Raw genomic sequence first — 26,000 nt, forward strand, 5'->3', positions numbered from 1 at the left:
GAAGTGTATAATAATAAGAACGTCTGGTCACAGTCTATCTAAAAGAAGTTACTCAGACCAAAAATGTTTTTCAAAGTTTTGCAACGTTGTGGCCGTACGTTCCTTTGTAGCGTCAACGTCAACGTCAACGTTTCACTTGCAATGGCTTGCGATTGGCTTATGGGGCTGTACGTAGTCTTCGACTGTACGTCGATTAGCTATTATAGTTGAGAAGCTCTATACGTACATGTTCTTTCTTCAGCGTTGCGCTTTTCCACCAACAGACGATATTACGGTCTAGCTAGGAAAACAGGATTCAATAAAGAGTGGATAGCTCGTTGTATCACCATGGAGTCCTACGATATAATAGCAAATCAGCCTGTGGTGATTGATAATGTAAGTGGTTAACGTTAGCTAGCTCGCAAACATAATTTGTAACTGACCTTAGTAAAAAATAAATGCATCACTCGCTAACGTTAGTCTGCGGTTCAATGTGGTTGCTGTCTTGTTTATACCCGTTAACTAGCTAGCAAGCTGTTTAACGTACACTAGCTAACGTTACATTGACATTTTAGTGATTTAGCAGATGCTCTTATCAAATGGCTAGTTATATTATCCGTACTCTTAATCCCGAACGATGTAGCCACCGCTACAATTAGTCCATTCATTAGATAACTAAAGCTAGCCAGGTGGGTTTTAGTGGATGGGTGGGACAACCACATATTTCAGTCATATAGCTACTGTAGTACTATAATTTAGCTAAGTAGCTACATTTACCTCAATAAACTAACGTTAGTATCAGCAAAGTCAGTGTTAGTAGGGGAAAACACGGTTATCTTTTGCAAACAATTTCATTTGCTAGTTAAATAAATATAAACGTAACATGCAACAATTTCAAAGATTTTACTGAGTTAGTGCATATAAGAAAATCAGTCAATTGAAATAAATTCAGTAGACCCTAATCTATGGATTTCACATTACTTGGAATACAGATTTGCATCTGTTTGTCACAGATACCTTAAACAAAACAGAAAAATAGGGGTGTGGATTAGAATACCTGTCAGTATCTGGTGTGACCACCGTTTGCCTAAGCAACACATCTCCTTCGCAGAGTTGATCAGGCTGTTTGTGGCCTGTGGAATGTTGTCCCACTCCTCTACAATGGCTGAATGAAGTTTCTGGATATTGGCGGGAACTGGAGCAAGCTGTTGTACATATCGATCCAGAGCATGCCAAACTTGCTCAATGGGTGACATGTTTGGTGAGTATGCAGGCCATGGAAGAACTGGGACATTTTCAGCTTCCAGCAATTGTGTACAGATCCTTACGACATGGGGCCAAGCATTATCAGGCTGAAACATGAGGTGATGGCGGCAGATGAATGGCACAACAATGGGCCTCAGGATCTCGTCACGGTATATTGCTGTCGAGAAAATGCAATCGTATTCATTGTCCGTAGTTTGTCTGCCCATACCATAACCCCAACGCCACCATGGGGCACTCTGTTCACAATGTTGACATCCGCAAACCGCTCGCCCACACGATGCCATACACTCTGCCATCTGCCCGGTACAGTTGAAACTACGATTAATCTGCTAAGAGCACACTTCTCCAGCATGCCAGTAACAGTCGAAGGTGAGCATTTGCCCACCGAAGTCAGTCACAATGCCAAACTGCATTCAGGACAAGACCCTTGTGAGGACGATGAGCTTCCCTTAGGTTGTGCAAACCCACAGTTTCATCAGCTGTCCGGGTGGCTGGTCTCAAGACGATCTCGCAGTTTAAGAAGCTGGATGTGGAGGCCCTGGGCTGGCGTGGTTACACGTGGTTGTGAGGCCGGTTGGACATACTGAAAATTCTCTAAAATTACGTTAGAGAAAGCTTGTGGTAGAGAAATTAACGTTGAATTATCTGGCAACAGCTCTGGTGGACATTCCTGCAGTCAGCATGCCAATTGCATCCTCACTCAAAACTTGAAACATTTGTAACATTGTGTTGTGTGACTACTCTACATTTTAGTGGCCTTTTATTGTCCCCAGCACAAGGTGCACCTACATATGCAATGATCATTCTGTTTAATCAGCTTCTTGATATGCCACACATGTCAGGTGGATGAATTATCTCGGCAAATTAGAAATTCTCACTGACAGGGATGTAAACAAATTTGTTGCAATTGTAAGCAAAATTAGTTTTTTTGTGCATATGGAACATTTCTGGGGTCTTTTATTTCAGCTCATGAAACATGGGACCAACAATTGTTGCGTTTATATTTTTGTTCTGTGTAGATGAGGTAAATTAGCTAAAGCCAGAGAGAGAAATATTTGCTGAAGCCTCAGACTAGTTTTGCTCATCAGTCAGTAATTTAGTCTTGCTAGCTAAAATCTACTATAGCAGTAGGGAATGTGGGTGGTAACCAAGCTAACCTATAACTAACAGTTAGCTAATGGACGGTTGCATCCCCGACCCATCCTCATCCCTATGCTAACTAGGGAAAGCTCACAGTCAAACATTCGCTATTATCTTGCTTGTCAGGGTGAGCTAGCTATCTAGCCAGCTATAATTAAGACGTAAGCAATGAAAGAAGGGACATGAATGAGGAAATTAGTTCATCTTGGGTGGATAATTAGCTCATCTAGGTTAGATTATCAGTTTCCGCTTCAGGCTACTTGAAATCAGCATCATTGGGAAATTAAAGAAAGCTTAATTTACTTGTGCATCATTGTGTTACTGACCGTATTCAAGCATTAGAGTACAATAATTGTGATGAACAACAAGGAAAATTATATTTTTTACTTCTGATATTGGGGTCTGATACAGTAGTTTATAGGATTCCTGCATGCTGGTGTTTCCCCCTCAGCACTGTCTCATGACATCACTATACAAACAAGATGAACAGATGGTGTCAGAGCCACCCTCGGCCTCTATAATAAATTAGTTATTTTATGTAGCTAGCTTGCAAGGGGCCACATTTGGATTTTCTTACTTTCTCTTTCAGGGCTCTGGTGTTGTTAAAGCTGGTTTTGCAGGAGACCAGATCCCCAAATACTGCTTTCCAAACTAGTAAGATCACACACCTTCAGCCATCTCAACGCTATAATATTAAATACCTACAGTGCCTTCAGAAAGTATTCACATCTGACTTTTTCCACATATTGTTACAGCCTGAATTTAAAATTGATTAAACGTATATTTTTTTTGTCTTTTGGGCTTACCTACAATAAATTCACCCTAATGTCAAAGTGGAATTATGTTTTTAGAAATTTTTACAAATTCATTTTAAAATGAAAGCTGAAATATCTTGAGTCAAGTATTCAACCCCTTTGTTATGTCAAGCCTAAGTAAGTTCAGGAGTAAAATTGTTTTAACAAGTCCCATAATACACGAAGTTGCATGGACTCTGTGTGCAATAATAGTGTTTAACATGATTTTTGAATGACTACCTCATCTCTGTACCACACATACAATTATCTGTAATGTCCCTCAGTCGAGTAGTGAATTTCAAACACAGATTCAACCGCAAAGACCAGGGAGGTTTCCCTGTGCCTTGCAAAGAAGGCCACCTATTGGTAAAATTGGACGTTGAATGTCTTTGAGCATGGTGAAGTTATAAATTACACTTTAGATGGTGTATCAATACACCCAGTCACCTACAAAGATACAGGCGTCCTTCCCAACTCAGTTGCCAGACATCTCACCATGAGGCCAATGGTGACTTTTTAAAACAGTTAGTTTCATAGCTGTGGTAGGAGAACTGAAGATGGCTCAACAACATTGTAGTTACTCCACAAAACTAGCCTAATTGAAAGAAAAGGAAGCCTGTACAGAATAAAAATAATTAAAAACATGCATCCTGTTTGCAACAAGGCACTAAAGTTTTACTGCAAAGAATGTGGCAGTGTTATGTTTGGGGCAAATCCAATACAACATTTAGTGATGCATAGTGATGGCTGCGTCATATTATGGTTATGCTTGTAATCGTTAAAGACGGGAGTTTTTCAGGATAAAAAACAGTGCCAAAATCCTAGAGGAAAACCTGGTCTGCTTTCCACCAGACACTAGGAGATGAATTCACCATACAGCAGCACAATAACCTCAAACACAAGGCCACATCCCCACTGGAGTTGCTTACCAAGAAGACAGTGTATTAAATCTGATTGAAAATCTATGGCAAGACTTGAGAATAAGTCAAGGGGTATTCATATTTTCTCAAGGCACTGTAATGTATTTTACTGAAATGCTTTGATTAAATTAAAGTATGTAATATAATCCATGTCTTTACCTTTTAGTGTGGGTCGTCCAAAGCATGTTCGGGTGATGGCAGGTGCGCTGGAGGGAGATCTCTTCATTGGCCCAAAAGCAGAGGTATCTACAGTGGTTTCTAAGACCGATGCCCACGGCCCTATTGTGTAACTCACAATGTAGGCTAATGGGCTTCGTGGTGTATGCTTATATTTAGGCCGTTGTGACACTGAAGCTGTATTTTTATACAATAATATAGTTATGGCCATTATTCCCAACACCTGTTGATCTCCATGTGGTTGTAGGAACACAGGGGACTTCTGTCTGTGCGGTACCCTATGGAGCATGGTATTGTTAAGGACTGGAATGACATGGAGCGCATCTGGCAATATGTGTACTCTAAGGAGCAACTACAGACCTTCTCTGAAGAGGTATTTTTTTCTGGTTTCTATGACACACATTCTGGGTACTTTTAATTCGATCATGAGACGTAACTAAGCATTTCACTGTATGGTCTACACCTGTTGTATTTGGCGTACGAAACAAATAACATTTGATTTTATAATTTTTTTTCTCAGGGTTTCTTGAAAGGTGAATATTAATGTGGGGTTTTGTTTTTAACTGTTTAACTGCATTGACTTTCTTTTCCATCTCTCCTAATGTTCTTTAGCATCCTGTGCTTTTAACAGAGGCCCCCTTAAACCCAAGTAAAAACCGTGAGCGTGCAGCAGAGGTGTTCTTTGAGACCTTCAATGTACCAGCGCTCTTCATCTCCATGCAGGCAGTATTAAGCTTGTAAGTTTGTCTGTCCTCTGTAGCTAGCTATCTTGGCTCTTGTTTGCCAGGGTAATGTTGGACATACCAGAACATTACAAAATTAATTCTCCAGAGGTTGAAAATCCAGGCTAATATGGCATGTATAATGCATTAATAACTGTAGAGAGATGAAAATGATGTAATAATCATTAGCATAAACAGTGGAACAGTTTTGAATATCTCTTTGGATATTGCAGATATGCCACAGGGCGGACAACAGGAGTGGTGCTGGATGCTGGTGATGGGGTAACCCATGCTGTGCCCATCTATGAGGGCTTTGCCATCCCTCACTCTATCATGCGGGTGGACATTGCTGGGCGGGATGTCTCACGCTACCTACGCCTGCTACTGCGCAAGGAAGGCTATGACTTCCACACTTCAGCTGAGTTTGAGGTTGTGCGGACTATCAAAGAGGTATGGATGGGGAGATTGTGTTACGTTTTTGATGGGGTAAAATGTGACAATTCTAGTCGAATAGTTTTAATCTTCTGAGCTGTCAAAGTTGATGTGTTAATAACGCGTGACATATTTATCGGCGTACATTTTTTTTCTTCCATTCATTGCGAGTCCATTTCGTCACCACGCTAGAAGTTTTAAGTGCATCTGTTTCCACACAGATCTTTTTAAGGGAAAACACGGCTACAGCAAAGATGGTACAGTTGATGCTTGCGCCTTTATGTTGCTATGCCTCTAACCAAAATGATGTAAAAGTTACTCCCAATATTACCGGAGCTATTTTTATTTTTTTCTGCCCCAGATTCATGTGCATATCATGGGCCGTTTTAAACTACTCCTGAGCTGCTATTTTTTTGGTTTGATAACAAACATTGTTTAGCTAGCTAGTCATGTTACCTTGCTAGCTAGCAACCTGATAACTTGACCAATGCACATATGTGGATGGCACAGGAAGAACTGAAGAGGAATATGCTACTCGAAAAGATGCTTCAAAGGTAGGCTGCATATGCAAGAGTGGTGTGAGTGAGAGGGCTGAATCTCAAACCGAACACTTGGCCCTTAACCCCTTTATCGAGAACCACTTGCTGTTGTGTTCGATAGTCAACACTCGAGTCTGCAAGTGTTTTGGCCAAAATGAGCATGTTGACAATGCGCACTCAACGTCCCAACTGCCACTTGTCAATATTTAAAATCAATTTCCGAGCATTGTCTCCCACGACCTGTCTTGTAGTATGACTCACTTGCTATGAAACACGGACCTGGGGCAGACAGACACTCCCTCCTGTTCACCCATGTCTGCGTGGCCACGCTCGTCTCATACTGAATGATCAACTCAACGACACAACCGTGGTAGGCTTAATTACCAACAATGACGAGACAGCCTACATGGAGGAGGTGAGATCCCTGGTGGAGTTGTGCCAGGAAATAACCTCTCCCTCAAGGTCAATGAAACGAAGGAGCTGATTGTGGATGACAGGAAACAGCAGAGAGAGCACGTCCCCTTCCACATTGACTGGGCCGCAATGGAGAAGGTCAAAAGCTTAAAGTTTCTCCGTGTGCACACAACCTTGAATTGTCCCTTAAGTTCAGCACCTTTTCAATCTCAGGAGGCTGAAGAAATTTGGCCTGACCTTTAAGACCCTCAAACCTCTACAGCTGCACCATCCTGTTGGGCTGTATCACAGCCTGGTACTGCAATTGCACCGTCCTCAACCACAGGGCTCTCCAGAGGGTGGTGAGGTCAGCCCAACTCATCACTGGGGGCACACTGCCTGCCCTTCAGGACATCTACAGCTCTCTGTGTCACAGGAAGATCAAGGAGCTTACCCACCTAAGCCACGGCCTGTTCACCCCGCTACAATCTAGAATAGGGTTCCCTAACTGCCGGCCGAATTTGGCCCTCGGGTGGTTTTATTTTCTACATTGTACAATAATAGTGAAGACATCAAAACTATGAAATGACACATATGGAATCATATGTTAAACAAATCAAAATATATTTGAGATTCTTCAAATAGCCACCCTTTTGCTTTGATGACAGCTTTGTACACTCTTGGCATTCTCTCAACCAGCTTCATGAGGTAGTCACCTAGAAGGCATCTCAATTAACAGGTGTGCCTTGTTAAAAGTTAAATAGTGGAATTTCTTTCCTTAATGCGTTTGAGCCAATCAGTTGTGTTGTGACACGGTAGGGGTGGTATACAGAAGATAGCGCTATTTGGTAAAAGACCAAGTCCATATTATAGCAAGAACACCTCAAATAAGCAAAGAGAAATGACAGTCCATCATTACTTTAAGACATGAAGGTCAGTCGATATGGAACATTTCAAGAACTTTGAAAGTTTCTTCAAGTACAGTCGCAAAAACCATCAAGCGCTATGATGAAACTGGCTCTCATGAGGACCGCCACATGAATGGAAGACCCAGAGTTACCTCTGCTGCAGAGGATAAGTTCATTAGAGTTACCAGCCTCAGAAATGGCAGGCAAAATAAATGCTTCACAAAGTTAAAGTAACAGACACATCTCAACATCAACTGTTCAGAGTAAATCAGGCCATCATGGTCGAAATTCTGCAAAGAAACCACTACTACTAAAGGACACCAATAAGAAGACTTACTTGGGCCAAAAACACGATCAATGGACATTAGACCGTGTGAAATTGTCCTTTTGGTCTGAATCCAAAGGTGTGATTTTTACTTCCAACTGCCGTGTATTTGTGAGACGCAGAGTAGGCGAACGGATGATCTCTGGATGTGTGGTTCCCACTGTGAAGCATGGAAGAGGATGTGTGGGGGTGCTTTGCTGGTGACACTGTCTGTGATTTATTTAGAATTCAAGGCACTCTTAACCAGCATGGCTACCACAGCATTCACCAGCAATACACCATCCCATCTATTTCAGGCTTTGTGAGACTATCAGTTGTTTTTCCACAGGACAATGACCCAACACACCTCCAGGCTGTGTAAGGGCTATTTGACCAAGGAGGAGAGATGGAGTGCTGCATCAGATGACCTGGCCTCCACAATCACCTGACCTCAACCCAATTGAGATGGTTTGGGATGAGTTGGACCGCAGAGTGAAGGGAAAGCAGCCAACAAGTGCTCAGCATATGTGGGAACTCCTTCAAGACTGTTGGAAAAGCATTCAAGGTGAAGCTGGTTGAGAGAATGCCAAGAGGGTGCAAAGCTGTCAAGGCAAAGGGTGGCTACTTTTTCGAATCTAAAATATATTTTGATATGTTTAACACTTTTTGGGGGGTTACTACATGATTATGTTTGTGTTTTGATGACTTCACTATTATTCTACAATGTAGAAAATAGTGAAAATAAAGAAAAACCCTTGAATGCATAGGTGTATACCAACTTTTGACTGGTACTGTACATGTAGGTTGAGGTAAAGAGACTGCATAGATATTAAACAGAGTAGCAGCTGTAAAAAAAGAAAATGGGGGGTGGGGGGGGTCAATTCAAATAATCGGGGTAGCCATTTGATTTACTGTTCAGGAGTCTTATGGCTTGGGGGTAGAAGCTGTTAAGAAGCCTTTTGGATCTAGACTTGACGCTCCGGTACCGCTTGTCGTGCGGTAGCAGAGAAGGATCGGCCATGACTAGGGTGGCTAGAGTCTTTGGCAATTTTTTGGGGCCTTCCTCTGATATCAAATTTATTTATATAGCCCTTCATACATCAGCTGTTATCTCAAAGTGCTGTACAGAATCCCAGCCTAAAACCCCAAACAGCAAGCAATGCAGGTGTTGAAGCACGTTGGCTAGGAAAAACTCCCTAGAAAGGCCAAAACCTAGGAAGAAACTTGGAGAGGAACCAGGCTATGAGGGGTGGCCAGTCCTCTTCTGGCTGTGCGGGTTGGAGATTATAACAAAACATGGCCAAGATGTTCAAATGTTCACAAATGACCAGCATGGTCAAATAATAGGTCTGGGACAGGTAGCACTTCCGGTGAACAGGTCAGGATTCCATAGCTGCAGGCAGAACAGTTGAAACTGGAGCAGTAGCACGGCCAGGTGGACTGGGGACAGCAAGGAGTCATCATGCCAGGTTGTCCTGAGGCATGATCCTAGGGCTCAGGTCCTCCGAGAGAAAGAAAGAGAATTAGAGAGAGCATACTTAAATTCACACAGGACACTGGATAAGACGGGAGAAGTACTCCAGATATAACAAACTGACCCTAGCCCCCCGACACAAACTACTGCAGCATAAATACTGGAGGCTGAGACAGGAGGGGTCAGGAGACACTGTGGCCCCATCTGATGATACCCCCGGACAGGGCCAAACAGGAAGGATATAAGCCCACCCACTTTGCCAAAGCACAGCCCCCACACCCCTAGAGGGATATCTTCAACCACCAACTTACCATCCTGAGACGAGGCCGAGTATAGCCCACAAAGATCTCCGCCACGGCACAACCCAAGGGGGGGCGCCAACCCAGACAAGAAGATCACATCAGTGACTCAACCCACTCAAGTGACGCACCCCTCCTAGGGACGGCATGAAAGAACACCAGTAAGCCAGTGACTCAGCCCCTGTAATAGGGTTAGAGGCAGAGAATCCCAGTGGAAAGAGGGGAACCGGCCAGGCAGAGACAGCAAGGGCGGTTCGTTGCTCCAGCGCCTTTCCGTTCACCTTCACACTCCTGGGCCAGACTACACTCAATCATATGACCCACTGAAGAGATGAGTCTTCAGTAAAGACTTAAAAGTTGAGACCGAGTTTGCGTCTCTCACATGGGTAGGCGGACCATTCCATAAAAATGGAGCTCTATAGGAAAAAGTCTTGCCTCCAGCTGTTTGCTTAGAAATTCTAGGGACAATTAGGAGGCCTGCGTCTTGTGACCGTAACGCACGTGTAGGTATGTACGGCAGTACCAAATCAGAGAGATAGGTAGGAGCAAGCCCATGTAATGCTTTGTAGGTTAGCAGTAAAACCTTAATCAGTCCTTGCCTTGACAGGAAGCCAGTGTAGGGAGGCTAGCACTGGAGTAATATGATCACATTTTTTGCTTCTAGTCAGGATTCTACCAGCCGTATTTAGCACTAACTGGAGTTTATTTAGTGCTTTATCCGGGTAGCTGGAAAGTAGAGCATTGCAGTAGTCTAACCTAGAAGTAACAAAAGCATGGATACATTTTTCTGCATAATTTTTGGACAGAAAGTTTCAGATTTCTGTTACGTAGATAGAAAAAAGCTGTCCTTGAAACAGTCTTGATATGTTTGTCAAAAGAGAGATCAGGGTCCAGAGTAATGCCGAGGTCCTTCACAGTATTATTTGAGACGACTGTACAACCATTAAGATTAATTGTCAGATTCAACAGAAGATCTCTTTGTTTCTTGGGACCTAGAACAAGCATCTCTGTTTTGTCCGAGTTTAAAAGTGGAAAGTTTGCAGCCATCCACTTCCTTATGTCTGAAACACATGCTTCCAGCGAGGGCAATTTTGGGGCTTCACCATGTTTCATTGAAATGTACAGCTGTGTTTTCATCCGCATAGCAGTGAAAGTTAACATTATGTTTTCGAATGACATCCACCAATAATTTTATATTCAAACATTTAAATTGAACAACAATTCCATGTGAATCCGATAACTCTGTGTAGACTTTCCACGTTAGTTTATCATCATATCATCGATGAGAATTTCTCAGATGACAACCGAACTGACATCATATTCATTAAGTACCACCACATATGTTCAATTGGTCGGATTACCAGAATATAGTTCATTTCCCCCCACCTTCTGATGTTCCCGTAATCTCTATTCTGAAAACCAAGGGGTTTTCAAATGTCACATCAGTAGGGTAGAGAGAGGAAAAAGAGGGGAAGAGGTATTTATGACTGTCATAAACCTACCCCCAGGCCAACGCTTTGCCTGTTTTGATGGTTCGTCAGAGGGCGTAGCGGGATTTCTTATAAACGTCCGGTTTAGAGTCCCGCTCCTTGAAAGTGGCAGCTCTACCCTTTAGCTCAGTGCAGATGTTGCCTGTGATCCATGGTTTCTGGTTGGGGTATGGTCATCGATGCACTTATTGATGTGATGTGCTCCTCAATGCCTTCGGAAGAATGCACAAGGTGCTCCTTTGTAATGATCATGCTGTTTACTCAGCTTCTTGATATGCCACACCTGTCAGGTGGATGGATTGTCTTGGCAAAAGAGAAATTCTCACTAACAGAGAAGTTAACATATTTGTGCACAATATTTTAGAGAAATAAGCTTTTTGTGTGTTGAACATTTCTGGGATCTTTTGTTTCAGATCATGAAACATGGGACCAACACTTTCCATGTTCCACTTATATTTTTGTTCCGTGTATATTTATATTCCTCACTCCTATTTTATAATTTATTTATTTTGTATTGCTTGGTACAAAACAATTACTGCACTTTGAGCTAGAAACAAAAGTATTTCGCTGCACCTGTCATAACATCTGCATATCTGTGTATGTGACGAATAAACTTGATTTTATTTGATTGAGAATACCTGAAGTTTTAACAGTACTTAAAGGTGTGTGTGTGTGTGAGGCGGTTGGTGCAGTTTAAGATGAGGGTTGATTATATTATTATTTGTTCTCGTAACCATGGCCTTATTTCTATTACAGCAAATTGGATGATTGTCATTCATATTCCATTTACCCCGTTCAATTTAACATTTATAGGTTTAGTCTACTACATACTGTAAATTTTCCTTTACCCATCATGAGGGTTGCTACAACCTAGCCTATGATTTAAAGTTTACAACTTAATTGCACACAGGTCGAGAGAAATTTGAGGTGACACATGGACAGACAGTGACACATTTCAATACCGCCTTCTACACTTTTGCCTGCATCTAGCTGGTCTAGGGTGTAATGATTAGTCCAACATTTGCAAACAAGTTACTATTGGAGAAATCCAGGTATGTTTATCTTGATTTTGTTTAGTTTGCATCACTCTTTTTGAGACTGGCGTTTTAGTAGGGTAAACCAGCTAGCTAGCTACATTTGCTAGCTAAGTAAGTGGGGAAAAATACGAAAGTTCTCTTTTGCTTTATTTTTTAATAAATGAATTTGTTCAAAACTGTTTCAGTACTTTCATTGGGTGGACATGTCAGTTCATACTGCAAGAGCTCTGATAGGTTGGAGGACGTTCTTCCGGAAGTTGTCAATATTACTGTGGAAGTCTGTGGAAGGTGGTGAGAGCCATGAGCCTCCTGTGTTTTGTATTGAAGTCCATGTACCCAGAGGAGGACGGAAGCTAGCTGTCTTTTGGCTACACGATGGTGCTACCCTACAGAGTGCTGTTGTGGCTACTGTAGACATTCAATACAAAACAGTAAGCAAAAATCAGTTAATTGGTAGCGTGCGTGTATGTATAGTGGGGCAAAAAAGTATTTAGTCAGCCACCAATTGTGCAAGTTCTCCCACTTAAAAAGATGAGGCCTGTAATTTATCATAGGTACACCTCAACTATGACAGAAAAAATGAGAAAAGAAATCCAGAAAATCACGTCGTAGGATTTTTAATGAATTCATTTGCAAATTATGGTGGAAACTAGGTATTTGGTCAATAACAAAAGTTTATCTCAATACTTTGTTATATACCCTTTGTTGGCAATGACAGAGGTCAAACGTTTTCTGTAAGTCTTCACAAGGTTTTCACACACTGTTGCTGGTATTTTGGCCCATTCCTCCATGCAGATCTCCTCTAGAGCAGTGACGTTTTGGGGCTGTTGCTGGGCAACACGGACTTTCAACTCCCTCCAAAGATTTTCTATGGGGTTGAGATCTGGAGACTGGCTAGGCCACTCCAGGACCACTCCTTCATTGCCCGGGCGGTGTGTTTGGGATCATTGTCATGCTGAAAGACCCAGCCACGTTTCATCTTCAATGGCCTTGCTGATGGAAGGAGGTTTTCACTCAAAATCTCACGATACATGACCCATTCTTTCCTTTACACGGATCAGTCGTCCTGGTCCCTTAGCAGAAAAACAGCCCCAAAGCATGATGTTTCCAACCCCATGCTTCACAGTAGGTATGGTGTTCTTTGGATGCAACTCAGCATTCTTTGTCCTCCAAACACGACGAGTTGAGTTTTTACCAAAAAGTTCTATTTTGGTTTCATCTGACCCCATATGACATTCTCCCAATCTTCTGGATCATCCAAATGCTCTCTAGCAAACTTCAGACGGGCCTGGACATGTACTGGCTTAAACAGTGGGACACGTCTGGCACTGCAGGATTTGAGTCCCTGGCGGCGTAGTGTGTTACTGATGGTAGGCTTTGTTACTTTGGTCCCAGCTCTCTGCAGGTCATTCACTAGGTCCCCCCGTGTGGTTCTGGGATTTGTGATCATTTTGACCCCACGGGGTGAGATCTTGTGTGGAGCCCCAGATCGAGGGAGATTATCAGTGGTCTTGTATGTCTTCCATTTCCTAATAATTGCTCCCACAGTTGATTTCTTCAAACCAAGCTGCTTACCTATTGCAGATTCAGTCTTCCCAGCCTGGTGCACGTCTACAATTTTGTTTCTGGTGTCCTTTGACAACTCTTTGGTCTTGGCCATAGTGGAGTTTGGAGTGTGACTGTTTGAGGTTGTGGACAGGTGTCTTTTATACTGATAACAAGTTCAAACAGGTGCCATTAATACAGGTAACGAGTGGAGGACAGAGGAGCCTCTTAAAGAAGTTGTTACAGGTCTGTGAGAGCCAGAAATCGTGCTTGTTTGTAGGTGACCAAAATACTTATTTTCCTCCATAATTTGCAAATAGATTCATAAAAATGTGATTTTCAGGATTTTTTTTCTTCTCATTTTGTCTGTCATAGTCGAAGTGTACCTATGATGAAAATTACAGGCCTCTAATCTTTTTAAGTGGGAGAACTTGCACAATTGGTGGCTGTTTATGTGTTGGAAGACCAACCCATGTAGTAAACTCCGGTGTAAGGAGGTTCATTCGCCATTGAAGATTCATACCGGAAGGAGCCACATGTTACGTACAGCATTGTTTTGGTAAAGAGCATCTTCAGCTGTTTATATATCAATCAGTATGGCGACTAACTCAGGGAAAGCTAAATCTAAGTCTAGATATACAGATGTACGCACAATTTTAGAAGAAATTGATCGGGTAAGTGAGACAGGTATTGTTGGAGGACGATTCATTTAGCGATTCCCAAATGGAGGAATATTTTTTGAACAGAAAGGACATCGTTTTGGACTGGTAAGTTTTTCTCATGCCAATGCCGTAGAAAATATTATTTGTGAAATGAAATAGCCTATTTGAGGCTGTTGAGGGGAGGGCAGGCCCACAACAATGGCCAAAGTGAAATGGAGACAGTAGATACAGCTGGTCTGTTGTAATATAATAGAGACAGTAGATCTAGCTGGTCTGTCATCATATAATAGAGACCGTAGATCTAGCTGGTCTGTCATCATATAATAGAGACAGTAGATCTAGCTGAAATGTCATAATATAAAATAGACAGATCTAGCTGGTCTGTCATAATATATTCAACCTTATGTTCCCTGTACTCATATGTGTTTATTATACCTGTTGATACAGGGCTGATATGTGAAACTATTCTAACTGAACATTTTCTTTCACAGTAACACTGACTCCGAATGGGAGCCCCCAGTGCCAAGGTGTCCATCCCCCACTGAAGCTGGTTCATCCAGCTCCTGCCACAAGTGGTGTTCATCTGCCCAAATGTATTTCTGCAGGCATGGATGTGCCTCAGGGCCAAAAGGGCACAGCATGGAGGCGTCGCCGTGTTCTTTGCTAAATGAAGTCCCCCATCACCTGCACCACATGCTTGGTGACCCTCTGCTTTACAGCAGAAAGAGACTGCTATGGCACCTGGCATCAGCAGCACAATATTGTGTAGAGGACTGAGGGTCTTCCAAATATTGAAAGTGTTATTTTGTAAATGTATATATTTTTTTTCATGTTTTTTCTCAATTTTTCTGGGGGGAGGGGGTGTGTTAAAATAACATTTTGGTATGTTGTGTATAGTTATTCCATTCAAAATGTATAACTTCACCAATTTGGCCACTTGGGTACATTTGGGCTACTTGTGTGGGACACCTGGGTGACTTCATGATAAATGTCATGTAGCACACTCATTTTGGAAGTTATCATTCTGAAACTTTGCACAAGTACTGTTGCCCTCTTATGTTTTTCACTGAAATTGTCCCCATCATCCTATCTGAATGTTTGTTTTGTCTTGTTCATTTAGGACAAAAACACATGTTTTTTTTCATTGTATTATCTAAACCAGATCTATTGTGTTATTCTCCTACATTCAATTCACATTTACACAAACTTCAGTGTTTTCTTTCAAATGAAACCAAGAATATTCATATCCTTGGTCCTGGGCCTGAGCTACAGGCAGTTAGATTTGGGTATGTCTTCAGGTGGAAATTGAAAAAAGTAGGGGGGTAGCTGTAAGAGGTTTTAAGAAGTTTTAGGTTGTAGTTATAGGAATTATGACGTGTCAACTATTTCTCTCACTACCATTTGTATTTCCTATTTATTTGACTATTGGATGTTCTTATAGGCACTTTAGTATTGCCAGCCTAATCTCTGGAGTTGATAGGCTTGAAGTCATAAACAGTGATGTGCCTCAAGCATTGCTAAGAGCTGCTGGCAAAGTCAGTAAAGTGCTGTTTGAATGAATGCTTACGAGCCTGCTGCTGCCTACCACCGCTCAGTCAGACTGCTCTATCAAATATCAAATCATAGACTTAATTATAATATAGACACAGAAATACGAGCCATTAATGTGGTCAAGTCTGGAAACTATCATTTCGAAAACAAAACGTTTATTCTTTCAGTGAAATACGGAGCCGTTCCTTTTTTATTGAACGGGTGGCAACCCTAAGTCTAAATAGTGCTGTTACATTGCACAACCTTCAATGTTATGTCATAATTATGTAAAATTCTGGCAAATTAGTTCACAGTTCGCAACGAGCCAGGTGTGGCCCAAATGTTGCATATACCCTGACTCTGCACTGAATGCAAGAGAACAAGCTAGTTAACCTAATAATATCATCAACCATGTGTAGTTAACTAGTGATTTTGTGAAGATTTGTTTTTTATAAGTTTAATGCTATCTAGCAACTTACCTTGGCTCCTTGCAGCCACAAGGTCCTTTTGACACTGCACTCGCATAACATGTGGTCAGCTTGCCACGCAGTTTCCTCGTGGATTGCAATGTAATCAGGTCCAAAAAAGCTGATTACCGATTGTTATGAAGCCATGGCCGATTTCAAGTTAATTAATTAGTCGGTCGACCTCTAGAAGAAATCTTCCATTAGGGCCAAATTCAAAAATTGTGACTAACTTGTTTGACAACCCCTACAATCTTCACAAGACACTCTGTCAGTCCTGTTATTTAGATTGTTGATTCAACCTTTGTCCTTGACATCTGTCACTTTTATCTTGTTTACCTCTGCAGAGAGCATGCTACCTATCTCTGAACCCACAGAAAGATGAAACCTTGGAGACGGAGAAGGCACAGTACACTCTTCCTGATGGCAGCACATTGGATGTGAGTCATTTTAGATGCATTTGCAACATGCATTGTTCTGAAAGTTGTTCAATATTGCTATTTTGACATGGCACGTAAACTTTTGTATTTATACCAAAGTATTGACAGCTTGTTATACTCTGTGTAGATTGGCCCTGCTCGATTCCGAGCCCCAGAGCTTCTCTTCCGTCCAGACCTGATAGGGGACGAGAGTGAAGGAATACACGAGGTTCTGGCTTTTGCCATTCAGAAGTCAGACATGGACCTGCGACGTACACTCTTTTCCAACATTGTCCTCTCTGGGGGCTCCACTCTCCTCAAAGGTATTCATTAGAATTCTTTCCCGCCAATTACATATTGAGGACTGGCAAACAACAAACGTTTCACTCCACTCCTTAAGCATTGGCTAATTGTCTTCATCTGTCCTTGTTTTACATGTTTTCTTTCCCTAAGGTTTTGGTGATCGATTGTTAAGTGAAGTGAAGAAGTTGGCACCCAAAGATGTGAAAATAAAGGTATTTGCTGCCCTAACCTTGGGGACTCGTTTACATATGTATGAGCAGCAATTTCAATGTATTAAATGTTTAATGTTGGTTCAACAATTATCATCCATTTCTGAACTAGTTGCGCTGTGTCACAGTCCATTTATTTCCCCGTGTTACTCTTTGTTAGATCTCTGCACCCCAAGAACGACTCTACTCCACGTGGATAGGGTAAGTAACATCATGTGATCAGCCAGATTAGTCTCTGTTTCCAGAGACTTAAACAGATTAGTCTCTGTTTCCAGAGTTATGATCCTCTCTTGTTGCATGCTTGAAGGGGCTCCATCCTTGCGTCACTGGACACCTTCAAGAAGATGTGGGTGTCAAAGAAGGAGTATGAGGAAGACCGAGCACGTGCCATCCATCGGAAGACCTTTTGAAGAGGTGGGCGGTGCTCCTATTATGCCCAAAAACCTCTGGTTCAAGTCCACCAACTACTCAACTACACCCCCTTCCCCATTACCCCTTTGATAAGGAGAGTTCATGGCTCCCTATGGCATGCCTTCTACAGACTCCCCTCCACACACCAAATGACAGGGACACTGGCCAGGACTGGCAAAGTGTTGGGCAGCCATTACCAGACAGACCCAGAACCTGTCCCAATGACAAGGCTTTAAGTTGCATCTCTTGATATTGTGGACTTTATTTATTTTTAACATTTAAGCAAATTCTTTAATTTATTCTACGATTTGTTATGCCCCATATGAAATGGATCATAAAATCCTTAACTTAAATGGCAATGAAGGGGAACGTTCTGCTTTACTTTGATGTATAGATTCAATTAAGAGATGTGTTTTTACCTTTTGGGTTTTGTTACTGTGGCACATTAAACAGTGTGCAAAGACACCTTAAGAACTTCTTGTTATAAAGTTCTTTATTTCCCACTGTCTGAATATCCATCAGCGTCTTTCAACAGTCCATCAGTGTCTTCTCAACTTTCAAACCCAAGTTGTTGTAAATTGTATTGAAAATATTTGATCGGTTTATCACCTGGTGCCATTTAAATCAATGTTGTTAGGGAATTAAACATTAAATCTTTAGTGGACCACATGAGTTAAAAGCACTTTCAGTGTTGTGCTGATGGAGAATATTCTGATTGAATTCATGTTCCAAACCTGCATGGTTTGCTAAACTTTTAAACTGGACCGAAGGTGACATGACAATGGGTCGGTTGTCATGCTTTTTCTGGCAGATGTTTGCAAGCTAAACAGAATTGGTATTAGTGACTTCATTTTAGATCAAAATATGTATTGTGTTAGTTTCAAGGGTAACAGTTTGACCATATCCTGCTGGCATAACTCTTAGAGGCAAATACTAACACTAATAACAGTATTGCTGAAATAATATTTTTTAATTGAGTTGTACATTGGAGCGTTTCTTGCACTTTAATTTAGTCAATTTAGTTACAATAAATGAGTGCACTCTGCTGGGATGTGATTGTTTATTATGCTGAATACATTAGCAATGCTGATACAATGTAAGATTTTGATTAAAATGGCAAAATAATATACATTTGCACTACCTTTGATTATTTTATGTGTGGAAAAGGGGATCCTTGGGGTGTCCAACTCTGACATTGTGCCATTGAGGTTGAAATTTAAAACGGGTTTAAAAAGGGTTAAATTAGGGGTAGGGTTAAGTGTAATGACGTCCCAAGGATTCCAATTACCACCTACCATGGGTGTGTTACACCAAATATTATGAATATACTGACAATGTCTGCTCTAGAGATCGTATGGAACTTGTCCGTCAGCCCTGCACTAAATACCAAAATTGGCAAAAGAAAATTGTGCGAAATAAAAATGTATGCTAGTTTAATTTAAGGACCAAAAAATGGACAACCACAAGAGGTTTCAAAATAGTTGGAAGGAGATTTGCGATGTACAAAACAACGCCAGAAATGTTTTTATTCAATTTAAATTATACTAAATTCTTGCAACAAATAGAATGTTATACACTGCTCAAAAAAATAAAGGGAACAGTAAAATAACACATCCTAGATCTGAATGAAATATTATTATTAAATACATTTTTTCTATACATAGTTGAATGTGCTGACAACAAAATCACAACAATTATCAATGGAAATCAAATGTATCAACCCATGGAGGTTTGGATTTGGAGTCACACTCAAAATTAAAGTGGAAAACCACACTACAGGCTGATCCAACTTTGTTGTAATGTCCTTAAAACAAGTCAAAATGAGGCTCAGTAGTGTGTGGCCTCCACGTGCCTGTTTGACCTACCTACAACACCTGGGCATGCTCCTGATGACGTGGCGGATGGTCTCCTGAGGGATCTCTACCCAGACCTGGACTAAAGCATCCGCCAACTCCTGGACAGTCTGTGGTGCAACGTGGCGTTGGTGGATGGAGCGAGACATGATGTCCCAGATGTGCTCAATCGGATTCAGGTCTGGGGAACAGGCGGGCCAGTCCATAGCATCAATGCCTTCCTCTTGCAGGAACTGCTGACACACTCCAGCCACATGAGGTCTAGCATTGTCTTGCATTAGGAGGAACCCATGGCCAACCGCACCAGCATATGGTCTCACAAGGGGTCTGAGGATCTCATCTCGGTACCTAATGGCAGTCAGGCTACCTCTGGCGAGCACATGGAGGGCTTTGCGGCCCCCCAAAGAAGTGCCACCCCACACCATGACTGACCCACCGCCAAACCGGTTATGCTGGAGGATGTTGCAGGCAGCAGAACGTTCTCCACGGCATCTCCAGACTCTGTCACATGTGCTCAGTGTGAACCTGCTTTCATCTGTGAAGAGCACAGGGCGCCAGTGGCGAATTTGCCAATCTTGGTGTTCTCTGGCAAATTAAAAACGTCCTGCACGGAGTTGGGCTGTAAGCACAACCCCCACCTGTGGACGTCGGGGCCTCATACCACCCTCATGGAGTCTGTTTCTGACCGTTTGAGCAGACACATGCACATTTGTGGCCTGCTGGGGGTCATTTTGCAGGGCTCTGGCAGTGCTCCTCCTTGCACAAAGGCGGAGGTAGCGGTCCTGCTGCTGGGTTGTTGCCCTCCTACGGCCTCCTCCACGTCTCCTGATGTACTCCTGGTAGCGCCTCCATGCTCTGGACACTACGCTGACAGACACAGCAAACCTTTTTGCCACAGCTCGCATTGATGTGCCATCCTGGATGAGCTGCACTACCTGAGCCACTTGTGTGGGTTGTAGACTCCGTCTCATGTTACCACTAGAGTGAAAGCACCGCCAGCATTCAAACGTGACCAAAACATCAGACAGGAAGCATAGGAATTGAGAAGTGGTCTGTGGTCCCCACCTGCAGAACCACTCCTTTATTGGGGGTGTCTTGCTAATTGCCTATAATTTCCACCTGTTGTCTATTCCATTTGCACAACAGCATGTGAAATGTATTGTCAATCAGTGTTGCTTCCTAAGTGGACACTTTGATTTCACAGAAGTGTGATTGACTTGGAGTTACATTGTGTTGTTTAAGTGTTCCCTTTATTTTTTTGAGCAGTGTATATAAAAGAGATACAACCATCCCAGCTCTGCAGATTTTCCTGCGAAGAGAGAGAATCATTAGATCACTAAAAACATTTTTTAAATATTCGATGAGGGCTGTATCCAATGGGGATGCTATGCTACTAGCATAATTGTATGAATATGCATAGCCATCTTGTGACAACTCCGATATAAAATGTTTTATGTCAAAGTTCCAGGGATGTCATGTGTCCTACACTCTTAACAACTTAAGCATTACGAAAGTTCTATTTGATCAAATAAATCTCACATCGCAAATAATTCATAAATTTTTGTTGTTGACCAAATTCAACACTAATTGACCTCCATACGACTGAGCGGGTGTGGATCCGGCTATACAAGAACCGTGTGACATAAATACTTAACCATATTCAAGAATGATGGCACGCACTGGCTTGTTAAAGCGAGTACACCCAATGTTGTCCCTTGATTGGCTCACCTACTTTCTGTTTCAAAATTTGATTGGTTTGATTGTGAACCCCTAAGAAATATGTCCATTCCATTGGTAGGCTGGAGTTTTCTTCTTGCGTTTCGTCCCACTGTCAAATCTGCTAGCGAGCTGCTCTGGAACGTCTTGCTGGGGCTCATTGTTCTGGGATTGGTATTTAAACGTGTTACAAAGAATGAGAAGAGTTACTCTTTTTGTGAACGGGACGTCCAAAAATGGCAAGGTGCGTACAGTTAGCTTAGCTATTGGGCTAACGATAGCTAACTGTACGGTAAGACTGTCTATGTAATGTAACGTTAATGCGGCCCTAAGCTTCGATGCAACTAAGCGAGTTTGTAACAGACAAATGTCCCAACAAACTCGCTTAGTTGCATCGATGCTACGCGGCCCATATCATTTGTGTAGCTAGTTAATCTGAGGTTGTTTGGCATTGGGAACACGAACAAACGTAGCTATCGACTAACTAATTTCCTAGCTAGCTATATGGCTACATTACAGGTAGACTCAGCAATATGACATCATTCAAAATGGGGCCATTTCCTTCTTACAGAAGTCAAGTTTTTCAAACAACATTTAAACCTGCCACCCACCATTGCCTCGTCACACTGTTGGTATGTTTTAAGGGAGGGGCACATTTGGAAGAACTGGTGCCAGTCTTGGAAGATTTTAACTTTGTTGTTGACATCTATATAAGCAGTCGTCCAGCTGTGTATCGTCATGTTATATTGCTGAGTCTACCTTTTAGTTTGCTAGCAAGATAGAATGGGTTTTCCCAAATAAGTATGTTTTGTGACAATAGCTCTGTTTTCCTTCATTAGGTTGTAGCTGTGTATGGGACCTTGGCCGACCTGTTATCTGTAGCAAGCAATAAGTTGGGAATCAAAGCCTGTAATTTATACAATGGAAAGGGTGGTCTTATAGATGACATAGCGCTCATCAGGTAGTGTACATTTCCTTCAACACTTTGTAGCTTTATGTCTTTGGAATGTCCTTACTCCAGCCAATAATACATATTAATTTCTCTACTATCCCTTTATTATAGGGATGATGATGTTTTGTATGTCTCAGAGGGAGACCCCTTTGTTGGTGGGTTTGTCCTCTAATTCTTTCCTAGTCTTTTCAAACCATTTGGTTCTGAAGAATGTGGTGAGTTATCCCTCTGAATAATGTTATCTTAGACCCACAGATTGATGTCAGGACTACAGACGGCCTGCCTAGGGCACACACAGATTGGCTGACCCTTAATATTGGGGGGCGTCTCTTCACCACCACACGGTAAGAAATGGAGGAGTTGTTTCAATGGTCTATGAATATCAAAAGTCACATAGGAATATCTCTGTTAATATTATTGAAATCTGCTTTCTTTGGTCACTTTTTTTCCTCACAAACTATGGTTCTTTTTACAGCAGTACCTTGGTCAGCAAGGAGCCAGAGAGCATGCTTGCTCGCATGTTCCGGGAGAAGGGTAAACAATGAAGTTTGTCACCTCTAACACGGCTGACCTTATACATGAGACCTTTTCTGTTGTGATTTACCCATAATTATCAGCTCTTTGCTCTGCAGATGTATGGGGTAACAAGCAGGATGAACGGGGAGCTTATCTGATTGACCGCAGCCCAGAATACTTTGAGCCTATTCTTAATTACCTGCGACATGGCCAGCTCATTATCAATGAAGGTATCAATTTACTTGGTAAGTATGGCATTTACAGGTGACACTTTCATTATCTTTATTCTACGATAAAGCTCACAGATGAATGATATCACTTCAGTTGTGCATGTTGACTACAGCATGAAATCTTGACAACATATTTGCTCTGATTAGTAAATCGAATCTGTTTTTCAGGGGTTTTGGAAGAGGCTCGATTCTTTGGAATTGAGCAGCTGGCTGATCAGTTGGAAGTAGCAATAAAGGTGATGAATTCATGGCCTTATGGATGACAAGCAAGCTCCATATTTCAAATGATTCATTTAATTTTGTCACAGCATATTGATCCATGTCACCACATGCTTTTCTCCAGAATAACCAGCCACCTGAGGACCACTCTCCCATCTCTCGCAAGGAGTTTGTTCGGTTTCTGCTGGCTACACCCACCAAATCAGAGCTCCGCTGTCAGGTAAAACCACATTTTCCACAAGGACAACGCACTGCTGAACATTCGATGCAGTGTACCTAAAATGTGACCATGACAAATAATACCTGTCTCCATCCAAAAGGGACTTAATTTCAGTGGTGCTGATCTCTCTCGCCTCGACTTGCGCTACATCAACTTCAAGATGGCCAACCTGAGTCGCTGCAACCTGACACATGCCAACCTATGCTGTTCAAACCTGGAGCGGGCTGACCTCTCTGGGGCCAACCTCGATGTAAACCCATTAGCTCCTTCATTAGCTTGTGAAGCCTACCTGTTACAGCGTGTCAACATTTGAAAAATTAACAGTATTTTGAGGGGACTCATTTTGTTTCTCTGTTTTAGGGTGCTAACTTGCAGGGTGTAAAAATGCTCTGTTCAAATGCTGAGGGGGCGTCTCTCAAAGGATGTAATTTTGAAGACCCATCTGGTCTAAAGGCCAACTTGGAGGGTGAACTTTAATTTATTTGTATTATAAGAAGAATGAGAAATATGGAACTGGTAACACTTGTATAACCTCTTGTGTTGAACGTCTAATGTATGTCTTATTAGGTGCCAATCTAAAAGGTGTTGACATGGAGGGAAGTCAGATGACTGGAATTAATCTGCGTGTGGCCACTCTAAAAAATGCTAAACTGAAGAATTGTAACCTACGGGGTGCCACTTTGGCAGGAACTGATCTTGAGGTAAGCAGAAGGTATTTAAGTGGATTAAACTTAAGACTAAATGATCAAGTAAATCTGAAACAAATGGAATCAGACAACTCTTATAATAATTGTTCAAGTTTTTTCAGATACCATAAAGTAGCATCCATTTTAAGAAAAGTATTACAGTTTTATTACTGTGACATCTAAGGTTATTGCAAAGAGTACTGACTGGGTAGTACCAAGAATACTGACAGTTTTTTGTTTTACTCATCACAGAATTGTGATCTGTCTGGCTGTGACCTACAAGAGGCCAACTTGAGAGGGTCCAATGTGAAGGGGGCCATTTTTGAAGAGATGCTGACTGCATTGCACATGTCTCAGAGTGTTAGATGACTCCCCTGCACATCCCACCTGGATTCAGGCTGGTTAATCTCATGAATGCCTGGCTACGATGTTATTATGCCAGCAAATCCCACCCACCCCTACTATATCAAGCTTCCTGGACCCTTATGCAATACATGCATTTTATGCACATCCGTGGCATCCCACATTCCTTCCACCTGATATACTAGCTTTAAATCTCTTGCACTACAGCACATCCAGGGTTATTCGTTTCTGTTATGTAGTGGAATATTTTAAATGTCTGTCTTTCCTTATTTTATTTAGCAAAACCAAAATATTGAATGTTCTTTATGTATGTTTACTATTATATCTGGATTCAATCCTAACTTATTTTTATGATTTCTAGATGTGTATTTTCTTGATTATTTAATGTCTGTAAATCAAAGATTATCAAACTATAATTGCATGAAAGTAAAAAAGGGCCTCAATCAAGACTGTGGTAAAGCATAAATGGGAGATGACATTGTGACTGTACATACTTATCAATGTACTTAAAGTGCCAGATATGCTTTATGATTAGGATGTTTATTTTCTAAGTCAAAGCCATACCGTAGCATGGTGAAAATGGCAAATAATTTGCTGTTATTGCACCACACAATTGCTGTGGAATTCATTTTTCATATAAGACTGTGGGTGTTGACCTGTATTCAACTGAATTTCAAGTATGCAATGTACTCTTCTTCCTTGCTGCCTGTCGTTTTTGGTGTTCTCTCTGAATCTACCTCCTTATTTTCTACCCCTGTCTGATATCTAGTTGCATGCATTTCACTGTAGTTTTTGGCTCTTGTTGTATGAACTTCATATCCAAATATGATAAGTTATCACAGTGAATGTGTGTTTTAATTGTGTTACTGTCGTGTTCAAGCTTGTGTAGCACTTAGTTGTATAACACTCCCCTCAAGGAGACGACAACCAATGAACAGGGCATCTCATTCAGTCATGTCTTAATTTTGCTTTGCACAAATGTCTAAATGGTATGTGTTGGTCAATAACTTCAGTTTTATTCACTCATAGGACACCAAGTTAAATGTGATTGTAACAATGTATTTCAAATCTAGTGCTTCCAAAACGTTATTAGGATAGCAAAATGTTATCACTGCTGGACTGTGATTTTTACAATCTCACATCAGTTCTTTTAGAACAATGTCTGCATGTTAAAAGACAGCATTTTCTCTGGCTGAGGCTGAAAGATTTTGAGATGCAATATTCCCTCTATACTCTATTTCACTGTCAATAGGTACTCATCTGTCATGATAATGAAGGCAATCATAAAGAATATTGCACCTTGAGTGTGGCGATCCTCATTATCAGAACCTTGAAAGAACAATGGTTATTTAGTTTGATATAACATTGTATTCAAGAACTATTGGATGAAAGTTCTTTAAATAGGTGTGTTTCTCTTTCCCTGTCTATAATTATTGCACTCAACTACAAAAATGTAATTCAATAAATTACTGGTATTATTTTTTTTACTATCTGTGTAATTAATTACTTGTGCAAATTAAATAATGGTATCTTTTCACTAACTTTCCAAAATAAGTCTATGCCCTGTGCCTAATTAATTTAATTGTTGCTGCTGTAAAAGTGCACAATCATGCCCAAAGAATTTTAGGCTTTTAAAATGCCCTTTGGGTTCCTGAAGTGGAGATACTTCGTGCTGCTCTGCAATATATTTTTGAGTGGATCCTTTATTCTTTAATTCCACTTTTTTTTGTGACCTCAGACGTGATGGGACTAAGGAGCCAATACAACCTCAGACACATTAACTGCTCAGATAGAGTAAGGCTGACTATTTGTCGAATAGAAGACAAAC

General features: G+C 41.5%; 2 protein-coding genes across 4 annotated transcripts; both read left to right on the top strand.

The window, feature by feature from the left end:
- The first annotated feature begins 213 nt into the window (after window positions 1–213).
- On the top strand, window positions 214–18,546 carry LOC109879230 (beta-centractin). Of its 2 annotated transcripts, XM_031819809.1 has the most exons (12): window positions 229–375; window positions 1,091–1,240; window positions 2,975–3,039; window positions 4,266–4,341; window positions 4,524–4,649; window positions 4,889–5,013; window positions 5,232–5,448; window positions 16,423–16,515; window positions 16,643–16,817; window positions 16,948–17,009; window positions 17,167–17,207; window positions 17,314–18,546. In XM_031819809.1, the coding sequence occupies exons 4-12, from the start codon at window positions 4,294–4,296 to the stop codon at window positions 17,414–17,416; spliced, it is 990 nt and encodes a 329-aa protein (XP_031675669.1). In that variant the 5' UTR covers window positions 229–375; window positions 1,091–1,240; window positions 2,975–3,039; window positions 4,266–4,293; the 3' UTR covers window positions 17,417–18,546. The 2 variants fall into 2 exon arrangements, with proteins under 2 accessions (XP_020327010.1, XP_031675669.1); XM_020471421.2 differs by lacking the exon at window positions 1,091–1,240 and having other exon boundaries at window positions 214–375.
- A 2,353-nt stretch (window positions 18,547–20,899) lies between these two features.
- Window positions 20,900–25,659, top strand: LOC109879249 (BTB/POZ domain-containing protein KCTD9). Of its 2 annotated transcripts, none has more exons than XM_020471436.2 (12): window positions 20,900–21,230; window positions 21,826–21,947; window positions 22,050–22,093; window positions 22,186–22,282; window positions 22,414–22,472; window positions 22,571–22,699; window positions 22,853–22,920; window positions 23,028–23,123; window positions 23,224–23,373; window positions 23,484–23,589; window positions 23,691–23,824; window positions 24,062–25,659. In XM_020471436.2, exons 1-12 carry the CDS (start codon window positions 21,183–21,185, stop codon window positions 24,176–24,178), a joined length of 1,170 nt encoding a protein of 389 aa, XP_020327025.1. In that variant the 5' UTR covers window positions 20,900–21,182; the 3' UTR covers window positions 24,179–25,659. The 2 variants fall into 2 exon arrangements, with proteins under 2 accessions (XP_020327025.1, XP_020327019.1); XM_020471430.2 differs by having other exon boundaries at window positions 21,006–21,230; window positions 22,556–22,699.
- Window positions 25,660–26,000: the final 341 nt, after the last annotated feature.

The sequence above is a fragment of the Oncorhynchus kisutch genome, linkage group LG3, assembly GCF_002021735.2.
Source record: "Oncorhynchus kisutch isolate 150728-3 linkage group LG3, Okis_V2, whole genome shotgun sequence".
Lineage (NCBI taxonomy): Eukaryota > Metazoa > Chordata > Actinopteri > Salmoniformes > Salmonidae > Oncorhynchus > Oncorhynchus kisutch.

What these genes read in the sequence shown, in the direction of transcription:
- LOC109879230 (XM_020471421.2), top strand. Translation starts at nt 328, where the DNA reads ATGGAGTCCTACGATATAATAGCAAATCAGCCTGTGGTGATTGATAAT. An exon ending in TCATTGGCCCAAAAGCAGAG is followed by an intron (nt 4,342 to 4,523) that starts GTATCTACAGTG and finishes ATGTGGTTGTAG; the next exon opens with GAACACAGGGGACTTCTGTC. An exon ending in ATGCAGGCAGTATTAAGCTT is followed by an intron (nt 5,014 to 5,231) that starts GTAAGTTTGTCT and finishes TGGATATTGCAG; the next exon opens with ATATGCCACAGGGCGGACAA.
- LOC109879249 (XM_020471430.2), top strand. Translation starts at nt 21,183, where the DNA reads ATGAGAAGAGTTACTCTTTTTGTGAACGGGACGTCCAAAAATGGCAAG. An exon ending in GGACGTCCAAAAATGGCAAG is followed by an intron (nt 21,231 to 21,825) that starts GTGCGTACAGTT and finishes TTCCTTCATTAG; the next exon opens with GTTGTAGCTGTGTATGGGAC. An exon ending in TCTAAAGGCCAACTTGGAGG is followed by an intron (nt 23,590 to 23,690) that starts GTGAACTTTAAT and finishes ATGTCTTATTAG; the next exon opens with GTGCCAATCTAAAAGGTGTT.